This window comes from Amblyomma mixtum, chromosome 3, assembly GCF_055824585.1.
Source record: "Amblyomma mixtum isolate Tamu chromosome 3, ASM5582458v1, whole genome shotgun sequence".
NCBI classification, from domain to species: domain Eukaryota; kingdom Metazoa; phylum Arthropoda; class Arachnida; order Ixodida; family Ixodidae; genus Amblyomma; species Amblyomma mixtum.
In genome coordinates this window covers 87,605,438-87,617,504 of record NC_143014.1, presented here as the reverse complement: position 1 = coordinate 87,617,504, position 12,067 = coordinate 87,605,438, and the positions used below count along the sequence as shown (strand labels likewise).

The 12,067-nt window shown below is 49.0% G+C and overlaps 1 protein-coding gene across 2 annotated transcripts in view; it reads right to left on the bottom strand.

Moving 5' to 3' along the window:
* Window positions 1-501: 501 nt before the first annotated feature.
* LOC149350841 (protein-L-histidine N-pros-methyltransferase) overlaps window positions 502-12,067 on the bottom strand; it is a 206,117-nt gene continuing 194,551 nt past the window's right edge. For both annotated transcript variants that reach the window (XM_089580019.1, XM_089580018.1), the window contains one exon: window positions 502-3,097. In XM_089580019.1, coding sequence (XP_089436145.1) covers window positions 2,440-3,097 — 658 coding nt within the window. In that variant the 3' untranslated portion in view covers window positions 502-2,439. The remainder of the gene's footprint in view (window positions 3,098-12,067) is intronic.

The window sequence follows — 12,067 nt, the reverse complement described above, 5'->3', positions numbered from 1 at the left end:
GGGGGGCGAACCGAAGGGAGAACACGGAATCGAACCTAAACGAACTTTGGCGAACCTTCCCGTCTGTCCCCTGATACCTACTTGCTGCGCTGCCGCCGGAGCAGCGCATGCGTAAACAACACTCTTCCACTGCATGTGGTGTATGAATCCAGCGGGATGCGCGAAAAAGTTTACGCTCTGCAGTGTCCTGGAGCCCGAGCGCGCAGCGCGCGTTGCACAATCAGCGCGCCCGCGGTCTCGTGTGGAGCCATAACGCCCTCCTTCGGTGCGGTGCAGAACCCGTTGTAAAGAGTGAGGGCATTCACTCTGCCGCCTGAGCGGCGCTGCAAACGGATGGTAATATTTGGCCGAGACGAGACACTGCCCTGCAACGAAGCTGAGCGTCGAGAATGTGTTACGGCGGCACTGCAAAGCATTTCATGCTTACGTCTACTCTCGATCATTGAGAGGGAGATTTTTTTTTTTTGTCATAGTGTCATGCAATGAAGCCGACGTCACAAGTAGGGACTGCTTGCAAAGTTTATTCACTGTACAGGAGTTGAGCCATCGTTTTTCTATAACGAATGTATTCTAATACAAAGGCAGCTGGGAATATGACAAGCCGGATTATTTAAATATTTTGCCCCTGTGCATCAAATTCCTAGCTGTAATGGCGAAAAGGCTGCAAAAACGTAGCGTGGAGCCAATACGTCGACTGAAGTTTCGTGAACTAGTCGAATTTGGGACTTCTGCGTCGTGAAAGAGGAAACCATGGTGTATAGCAAGAACCATTTGAGAACCCCTGTCAACACTGCACTGGTATTTGACACTTTTTACGTCGACTGCTTTCTGAAGCCTGCAGCTGTGACCACCCCTCCAGCGCCGAAACTTCTAGCATAGATGCAGTCCACAGTCAGTCTGACAATTGAGCCTGGTTTTAGTAACGTAACTGGCAACACTAGGCCTAGACGCCTAGACAAAACGTACAGCGCAACGTGCCATAGATACCGCTCTGGGGCGTCGTCGGCGCTTCGAGGATTCAGATGCTACCGATGAGGAAGCAACTGCTCTTTCGGGCAATACACAAGCTATTTTTTTTTTCTACAGAGGGCTGAAAACTACACTAGTATATATGTGCGTTGAACTATTTGAGCTGTCTTTTTTCAGACAATACGATAAGGTATAAAAGTAAAAGTCACAATCGACTCACAATCGAGTGTTGTTGATTATGAACGGTCACCCCAAGCTTTCCGCCTGCATTCGGGAAGATGCTAGTCTCCTTTCGAAGCCCTATATCACGGCGGCACCATTTCGTTTTTTTTTTGTTTTTTTTTTCGTTCTGTACAACGCAGCGAGGCGGTTTTCCGCAGTGCGTGTCCGTCGGCATCGCCACTTCCGGCGAAAACCAATTTCAACCCGTTTAAACTAGGTTTGTTGTTGCGACTGACCCAGTGACGCGATGGAGACCGAGGAGGCCATCGGAAAGCGTCCGTGGTCTTCCGCTCAAGTTTATGGTCTGTCTACAATTCTCAAAGCGACAACAATTAGCGAAGACGATCATGACAAAGTGCTGCATAGAAGCTCTGCTTGAAAAATGTAACTAATTCATAAGAACTCATGATGCATTTCAAAAACATGTCTTACTTACTCTGACAGAAGCGACAAACACCGGCTTGATTTTTATATTGGCTGGAAGCAACGATCCCGTCATTGAATTACGTATAATTTTTGTGAGCGTACTACAGCATGTGAGCTAAGCAATTGATAAATACTATAAAGTCAAGTTAATTAGTAACACAACTACGACCTTGCTAGCTTTTTTTTGTAGTGGCTAGCATATATGTACAGTGAGCATAATATGTAAAACTATGCCACCAGCTTAACAAAAGCTCTCCTAACGCATAGTGCTCAACGGCGAAAAACGGTGCGAGGCGCGGTGGTGCCCGCCACAATGGCTAGGCGGCTATGGCGTTCTCGTGCAACGAACGAAGTCGCGGGCGCTATGCCTCGCAGCGCTGTTAACGACGGCAGCAAAAACGCCCTCGAATAACTCGTGAAGTATTCCTCTCAAACTCTCTCTCTCTCTCACAAAAAACAAATGGAATAGAGAAGAAGCCCGTACGAACATAGTTAACAAAAACAATGGTGCCGGTGCGCCCAGATTCACGTGCATGTTGCAGTGCCCTAGGTAAAATAAATGAATCCGTAACGTCCCCCCATGCTTACCTCGCAGCGTCGGTGTACCTTTGGCAAGTAAAAATATGCGGACGTACCACTATTTTTTCTTCTCTTCGGTGCGCACTGCTGCTGTCAGCTCGCAAGGAAAAAAACAGACAAAAATAAAAACAGTTGACATCAAAACACAGTTGCTGCAAAAGCAGCACTAAAGTACACGTGTCCTGTATTGCACAAAAATGTCAATTTCTGAGAAAGGTGTTGTTTCTAGAAGGAAGGACGGCGTCAGGACGGGTCGTCGCCGTGGGCGTCGGCAGCTCTCAGCACCATAACTATGTCGTCCAGCCAGTAGTAGGCCTGCTCGAGGTCGCCCTCGCAGAGGTAAGGAAGTCGGGTCCAGGATTCCAAGATGAAACCGGCGGGCACCATGACGTCTCTGTACAGCGACTCGACCTGCTGCTCCAGAGTTGAGCCACGCACTCGGAGCACCTCGAGCGGCTTGGTGCCGCGTTTGCCCGTCTCCACGTACTGCGACAGCGGCAGCACGACCGCCAGCACCAGCCTGCCCGCGGGACTCGTGAGCCGAGCCTTGAGCATGCGCAGCAGCGCCAGCGGCGTGTCGCATCGGTCCAATACGTTCAGGCAGCAGACCACGTCGTACAGCTGCGGCTCCCCGTCGTCGTCCACGCCGGCCGGCCTGAGCGTGGCGGCGTCGAGCACCCGGAAGCCACGGCGGCTTAGGGTGCGGCGCATGGCCGGCGACTTCTCGGTGACGTCCACCTGGCAGAAGAGGGGCGCTATGGCTGCCGTCACGTTGCCGTCACCCGCACCCACGTCCAGCAGCGAGCTGAACAGCGGGACGGCGGCAGACTCGGCGTCTAGCCGCAGGAGGCGCAGGAACTGGCGCGTCGAGAAGACGAACATGGAGCCACGCCCCAGGAACCTGCGAGGCGCAAGGAATCCTCAGAAAATGGCAAGAATGGATATACTTAGAAGCATGCCGCCTTGTTGTGGTCGCAAAGTCGGCAAGTGGGGCGGGGCCTGTTTTTGTGGTTCGGAACCGCTACCGAGTCTCCCCGCAGCAATAGTCACAAGAGCGCAGCAACACTGGCAAATTTAAAGAGACTACTAGCATAGGACCCGCATGGTCTTAAAGAGGTCTTGAAATCCCTATCTTCCTCCTTTTCTTTTTCTACACTATTTGATCAGATTCGCCCGTATTCCATCAAGGCATATAGAACACCGCCATGGTTAGGTCCCTTTATGCAGAGAGGAGGAGAGCCGATTATCAAGCGCATCTCCAAGAACATGAGAAATAAGCGCTCCTGCACTTTACTCATGACCCCCCACGATTGGCTAAGCATCGCGACCATTGCACGCGCACGACTTGGTCATGCATGAGCGCGAGTTCTGCGTCGCGCAAGTACTGGCGCTGTACTTAGAGCACGCTAGAAATGCCGGGATGGAGAGGAATACCCCGGAAACAAAGAAAGTATAGCGTTTCATGGTCCCTTAAAGTAAGCCTTGCCTGTGTCTCGCCGCTTCTTCCTGCCTTTTTCGGCATGGCAGCAGTCGGCTTTCTGGGACAACAATATCACGGCACAGGGATACAAGGCCGCACCCCGTCATCCATCACGTTCAGTTTCAACTCGCTCTTTTCGCTCCTTACCGTACGCCAGCTGAGCCCCTCTCCCCACCCACTTCCTCATTTCTGAATCAGAAAGCCCTACCAAACCACAAGGTTGACGCTATCAGTTATTGTTGATACGCTTACACGGTGCTAGCAGCAACTGGTCTGACGACTCAAGGGATTCTTTATATTACTGGCGCGGCCCAGAGCTACTTCGTGGCATCTGGAGCCGTGTGCATGCATGATTACTAAACACGAAGAGGTAGTGCAGCAGAGTGCAGAAAGGCTTTGTGAAGAAGGAGCGCACTGGCTTTCCACCGCAGTTACTAAATATATGCCACGTTCACTACTATAGCTTCGTCGCACCGCCTTCCGCAGAGTATACGACAGCAGTAGCTTGGGATGCCAGAGAACGGTGCATAGCTGGCAGCGCAGATATTAAATGCGCGATTGTGTGCGTCCGACGTCCGTTACTTCCAGAGATTAATGCATTGCTAATGAAAACGGAAACTTTCGACGAATAGAACTGTGAACTTTTCCTTTTGACTCTCTGTAGGGAAACATCTAACATTTGTGGCGTTCGTTTTGAGGTTAATATTTCAAAGCAAACTACAGTGTGGGCATCGGGAGGAAGCACTGGTCATCAGACTAGCCGGCAGAAACCACAGAGCGACTATAACTCGCACTTGTCCTACTGAATTAAAAACGAACACACAAAACCACCCGCTAACCACAGCGTGTAGCATTCTGTTTGGAAAGAGAATAAGCAAGAAAGGGCTGCTGCGAGCAGCGCGTGCGTGCGTGCATACGCCGGAATAAAAGGTCACCGAAGCGCTTTCCGCGTAGCGCGGTAAAAGAAAAAAAAAACAGAAAGGAATCAACAAAAGAAGGATCTTTCATCTGGCCCTCTTTGAAATGTTTCCTGCAGGCAGGAGCAGTACGGAAAGGAGATGCGGAGAATTGGTTGTCACGGCAACCACCTTGCGGTCGCCATGGCAACGCAATCGTCCCGCAAGCATCACGCACGCAGGCTGCCTGGTGGCGCGTCCCCACACTTCAATTTGGTTCTCTGCTGCCAGCTCTGAATGTTTGCCGGCCCGCCGTCCACATTTGTTTTCGGCCCGCCGGTCGGGGGAAGGCAAGCGCATTTTCATCCCAGTTCACCGGTCACAAACACGCCGGAGATGCTCGCACGAGGCAGGAGGCGCGCGAGCTCTGACTCACGGACGATTCTTGTACGCACGGCGCGCAGCCAGAAATGCAAAGCGCACTCAGTTCGATGAGAATTTCCGGCGACCAATCGCTGCCGCGGACTGTCGGCCGGACAAGGGCCCCTGCAGGCTTGGGGGCTTCGTTGCCAATCAATTCCTAACAACGGCTTCACGGCAACCAATGCAATATGCAAACATCTCTGACCGCGGCGGGACTACGTGCTGCCAGCCGTCAATAAAGGATGGGGTCCAACTCAGGGCTTTGTTACAGACGACGTCATACAATTCTTGAAGACAAAATCAAAATAAAACAACCATATCTGGCCAAGCCTTCTTAATCCTGAAAAAGTGCAACTTTGCCAAGACTGGTTGCAACGCGATTCACATCGGTTTGTCAGCGACACAGCACAGTGCACTGCTCACGTAGCGGCGAACTACATTACTATCCGCGTTACGTTACACCTCTATCAGAGCCGCTCATTCAGTAAGTGTAGGTGAGTAGTACAAACATACCGTACCTTGGAATTTAAAACAATAGATAACCTTATTAATTAATGACATACACAGCCATCAGGGTACAATTAAAAAATTGAAGGGAACACTTAAGTTCCGCCTTAAGGGTATGGCGCGATAGCGTAATGGTCTAAGTCCCATATATGCAGGAGGTCATTCTCAACTTCACATTCATAGATCCCTGGGAGTCCTCGTACCCCTACTGGCGCAGTGGTGCAGCGGTTAAGCGATGGGCCACTGCTCTGCGATGGCTGGTGCTCCCAGCGGTGTGCCTTGAGCGGCCGAGGTTGTTCTTCCCAAGCGACCAATCATTAACTTAAGAGCCACCTGCCACGGTGCGCAGTTTGTTCACCATCCGGTGGGCAGGTTGTGATGACGCCGCAAGGTCACGTGACCTAGGTGGCCCACCTGCCTCCTAGGTTGCTCTGTGGGGACCGCCTGCCAGAGCTATGCCCGTGATTTTTCTATCACAACGCCGGTGCCGACAACGCCGACGCCAAATTTTCTGGGGAACCGGGCCTTTAACGCTGCCGCGTTAAAATGCGATGTGCGATGTTTTTTTCTATGCGGCAAAGAAGCGCAACATGTGCGTTATTTTAAACAAACGTAAATCTACGAGCTGCATCTTCGAGTCCCTTTTAGGGGATTGCAGCAAAGCGCGCGTTGTCCCCCAAGCACGCACATACTCAAAGTACTATTCCCGCCGCGGTGGCTCAGTGGTTACGGCGCTCGGCTGCTGACCCGAAAGACTGCTGCTGATCCCGGCCGCGGCGGCCGAATTTCGATGAAGGCGAAATTCTAGAGGCCCGTGTGCTGTGCGATGTCAGTGCACGCTAAAGAACCCCAGGTGGTGGAAATTTCCGGAGCCCTCCACTACGGTGTCCCGCATAGCCTGAGTTGCTTTGGGACGTTAAACCCGAAAAAACCAATAAACCAAACTCAGAGTACTACTTTCTTCAAAGATCTGCATATTTTTATCAAACGTATCTATAGTTGAATGTTTTTGCTGCTCAAATGAAGTTCTGAGCTCCATAAACGTTAGAAAGGAAGATTTAGAAACACTGAAACTGAAAATTGGTTTTGAGGAAAGGAAAGACGCAGTAACTGTCTCATTTTCGGTGGACACCTTAACCCCGCCGTGAGGTAAGGGATTGAGGATAGAGAGCGAAAGGAGGGAGAGCGAAAGAGGGGCCGTAGTGGAGGGCTCTGGAGAAATTTTGACCACCTGGGGATCTTTGACGTGCACTGACATCGCACACCACACGAGCGATTTAGGGTGCTGGCGATGCAAAATGAGCCACACTACATGACCGAGAAGCTCAGCTTGGTGGCCTGTATATCTTTGGCAAAGACTCTACAGTACACACTGCTTGGTGTTACTTTTATTTTAACGTAACATTTCTGAGAAGTCCCTCGTCCTGTTCACCACAAAGCTTACATTTTCCCGCAACTCAAGTTCGCGGCATGGCAGTGGCAGTAATTCGCCATACCTTGGCGTGCAAGCATGCTTGAAGGAAAACGTCATTATTGTGAACCGTGATGTTCAGTGACATCGCAGGGTGTGGGGTCACACTAAGCATAAACATTTACTTCACGCAAACTGTACTTTTTTGAAGTAAAACGTGTCAAAAACACCAATAACACAATTTCAACACATGCAATAACAAGCTGGAAAGCTTATGAAAAGAAAGGAATCCCATACCATACATATGGTAGTATTTCAAGGTGACAGGTTACTGGCCGTTTAACAAACAGCATCAGTCGCCAAAGCTTTCCTTTGAAGATTGTCCCAATAAAAGCATACGTGCCTGAAGTAACACGAAATTATTTCAGGCTTAGGCCAAGTACTCGGCAAAGCGACCCTAGCCGTAGTCAAAATTTAAGGGGACAGTCTCCAACTGCTGCGTAATTCGTACGGTAAGAAAAAAAAAAAAAAAACTCGTACTGTAAGCTGAGACAAACGCGATAGATTCCGACTTCAATGAACACTTTTCAAAAATGTTAAGCCAGCCTCTCAGTGCTGCGTGATTAAGTAATGGCAAAACAGGTAATTTTAAATGTAAACAACACAGATCCAGTCCATGTGTTTTAAGACTTAGATTCCGTGGCCACAACACGCGCTGCTGCCAAGCGTTGGCAAGTACTCTGGGCACTTTGTCGTCACCAGACTGTTGGCACGCGTCGCCATTTCTTGATCAATATACAACGCGGGAAAGCCAGCTTGAAGACTTTCGAAAAGTGTTCATTGCAAGTGGAACTTTGTAAAACTACCTGCAGGTGCTTTCTTCATTTACAGCTTTGACTGCAATGTCTGTACAAAGCAATATATCTGTACAAAGCAACGATTACTAACGTTCGACACTTCCACTTGACTTCAGATACAGCCGACCTACTCTTCGTTCCTACGCGCATGTTGCTCAGCACGCCCGGCGTGCAATACGGCGAAGGAAACCCAGGCACGAACCGGCAAGGGCATACTAAGGTTCCGCGGCACGGCTGATTGTGCAAACCATGAACCGCACTTTTCATTCATTAAAACTACCCGTTGGATTAGGAGGAAGTCTTAATTTTAAAGAAGAATATTTCCCAAAAAGACAGCTGTGTCGCGCCGACATGTCCTGATAATTTAATACCTTCCTGAATACCTTCTTGTGCATCAAAAAACATAGTAGAGTACACAGTGCACTACACAGTACGCTAAATACACTCCTCTTCAGCTATGCAAGACGTAGTTGCTGCACTAGTTGATGCTTGCTTAACAACGGGCTGAAAACGGGAAATTCGCATTCGGAGAGAAAGATGACCACAGAGCCTTATCTTTTGTCCTTCTTTGTAAGCGTATGCTGATTAATGGATGCTTACGTGCCAAGGACGACACTGCCGGCTATGAGAGACGCACATCCCCAGAAAAGAACTGAAGTACAGCACACAACTGAGCTAGTTGGTAAGACAGTGTGGAAAATAACAGCGTGGACAGACGAAAGGAAGCACAGAACGGACACCACAAATGCTTGTGGCGCCTATTCTATGCTTCGTATTTCGTCTGTCCACACTGTTATTTTCCACAACCTCTAAAAAAAAAAGAACAATTCTTTTAAAATTTGCTTGGTTCAGCTTAGAAGAACAACGGACAATCGTGACTAATGCTACAACTGGAGCTATGTTGGTTGTGCATAATTCCTACTGTTTATTCATCATTCTTACTGTTACTGTGTTTGTCCCTTTTGTTTCAAGTGTCGAATTTCACTGGCGCGCAGAAAGAATGCTACTACTGCGATTCAAACTTCAGGGAACGCGAGTATCAGGAAAAAAATGCACCTCGGCGAGGTCCCATAAAGCAGTCGCCTGAAATCTGTCAAGGTACGATGGGACGCACATGCTTACATGCTCTATCCACTGGTAGCGACACCACTCATCTCGGTCACGAGGCAGAGCTACAATACATTTTTTTTCCCGTAAGCACCCGTAAACTTTTGACCACGACAGTACATATATAACTGAAGCTTTCCAGGCCGCTCAATGATGTCTTCGATTTGGCTGCACTCGCTGCACCAGTTCAAGGAGTGCAGCACCTCTATGCATTCGTTTTGCCGGTGCAGCGCCTGCCCGCTGCACTCCCGTCTTCGTTTTGCAAAAGTGCCAGCCTAGTGCAGCACGAGTTCTTGTGTGGATTGCACTCTTGGAATTGCAGCTGTAGTGCAGCAATACGGCGGCGCCCGTGAGTAGATCGGAGAAAGCATAACCGCAGTCGTAATGAAATGACAGTTCTTTCTTGAAAGGAGGAGACGTGCAACTGTTCATGGCATCAGCATTGTAAACATAAGGGGTCAAATTGAGTCTCATGGGAAATATTTCAGCACACATTCGTAAACCATCTGCGTGTATGATTGCAACGTTTTTTTTTTCTCAGCAAAACGACTATTTCCTGGGGCTGGTTCATGGCAACACTTCATTGCGATTTGCTGCTGGAAAATTTTTCACGTGGTTCGGGATTTTGGCGGCCGTTGATATCGGCGGCACGCAGCTGCCTGTAATTTGGTGGCGACGCCAAGGCTAGAAGACGACCAGGCCTGCACTCGACCATTCGTCTTGGAAGCAGCCAGTGCCAAGCTCCACATGAACTCCCTGAACTGACACTGCACGCTCGCTGCACCGCCAGTGAACTTCACGGAACTAGTGCAGCGAGTGCAGCCACATCGAAAAGACCTCAAGACTTGTAGATACTTTTACGTCTTCATTGGCAGCGAGACTATGCGCGGCGCTGTAGAGGCTTGGTAGTCACGGCTGTGCACGGCGAAGAGAAAGAAATGCCACTAACAAAAAATTACAGCACATTCACAGAGGGGGAAAAAAAAAGGAAAAGCGAAGTCGAGAAGAGTGCTACATTTTGAATCGCGCGCGCCTCGTATTGCCCCTTGCCAAAGGAAGAGGTCGCTACGATACCGCTAGCTGAAGGCGCACCAGGCATTGTCACTGCAACCGATACAGTCACGCAGGGTGAACGGAGAGCGGCGTCAGAAACCGAAGTCAAGCATCAGTGTGCACATAGGAAAATGATATTTAAGAATTAAAATCCTGAAAAAACGTTCATACGAAACGTAACAGAACGGACAATTTTAGCAAAATTACACATACACATAATAAAAAAAAAAATGTTGCTCGAGAACTGAGTTCGAAGCACTCCGTTCTTCGACGGTGCTTAAACAGTGCTGTACGGGAAAGCGATGAACCAATCGTGGCCAATAAAGAAACCACGTCACCAAGCGCAGTTGCAGGAATCCACGGGTGGTGTCGCCACGTGTGCTTCACTTTTACGCAGTCTTGTGGCTTATCAAGGCTCTGTTTTCGGTAACAATGATATATTTGCTATCACGCGACGCTAACCTGTCAATATAGCTGGACTTAGTATTCCACTTCAGTGTTCCTTTAACAGCTGTACTGCACCCCACATTCCGCCAGTTCACAACCACGTCAATGACAGAGTCTGCAGACCGCAGTCACAGCGGTGCATTTTGTGCAAAAATAGGCACACACAATGTTGCGGAGAAAAAAAATCACAGATGCAGCTGTTAAAGGCACACCTGCCACGAAAATAGGCATTTTTTTCATCACGTGACGTTGGCACGAGGAAAGTGTTCAAAACTGCTATACAAATCTATGCACTTTAAATACTGCGGTAAATTGAACAGTTCACAGGAAGAAACAAAAACACGGAAATAAGTATGTCGTGATATGGTAAGGTAAGGCATGGTTGGTATGATATCGTATGGTATAGTATGGTAAGTTGTGGTATGGCATGCTATGGTATGGCGTGGTATGGTACGGTATTGTATGGTATGGTGTATGGTATGGTATGGTGTATGGTATGGTATGGTGTATGGTATGGTATGGTATGGCATGACATGATATGGTATGTGGGATTTTAACATCCCCAAGCTGCACGTAGGCTATGAAAGACATCGGGGTGGAGGGCTAGCTTCGTAGTGATTTCCACCAGCCGGGATCCTTTGACGCGCACGCCGCCTTTCCTGGCGCAACCAAAAGGTACGATCATCTAGAGGTTTAGCTCTGAACAAATTGAAAGACACTGCTGTGTGCAGTGCAACCAATCGCACTGGTTCCTTCTGGCGCAGGAAATTAGTGTTTTAGCCTGAGTTGCCTGGAAATCGCTGCCTTTAAACCGCTGCTTAGCAACACGAATCCATTTAGGATGCCAATACACGGTATGGATGCGCCTGTGTACAGGTTGCAACGTGCCACAACTCTTCTTGACATTCAGTGGAACATTAAAAATGCCACTCGTAATTTGGAATTCCAGCGCAGCCCAGTTGAACTGCAATTCGCTCGGACAAAGTTCGTCTGAACTTCAGCTGGAATTCGCCCGGACTGCAGTTAGGTCCCTTATTCTGATTCTGACGGAAACACGGTTTTTGCGACATTTTCTCGTCGGCTTGCCATTTGTACGAAGCCAGTTGGAAATATCATATGCGTCTGGACGACGCCACCTCTGAAAGGCTGCATGCTGCAGAACATGAACGCAACAGCTCGAGCGAACCATTTTCGACAGGCCCTCAGGACTATTAAAAAAGGAAAGGAAATTTTCATATAAGTTTTCAGTTCTTAGCATTACTGCTGCATCTCTGGCGTACTGAAGCACTCAGCTTCTCAAGAAATTATCGCCCAAAGAAGATTTTCATCAGATTTCATTTTCATTAAATTTCAGTGTCCAATAAATTGAATTTTACATGTCCAGTGTTACGCGGACCTTTGACGGTGTGCATCATCATCATCATCACCACCATTGCCCCGCCGCGGTGGCTCAGTGGTTACGGCGCTCGGCTGCTGACCCGAAAGACGCGGGTTCGATCCCGGCCGCGGCGGCCGAATTTCGATGAAGGCGAAATTCTATAGGCCCGTGTACTGTGCGATGTCAGTGCACGTTAAAGAACCCCAGGTGGTCGAAATTTCCGGAGCCCTTCACTACGGCGTCCCTCATAGCCTGAGTTGCTTTGGGACGTTAAACCCCAATAAACCAAACCAAGCCATCACCGCCACCACC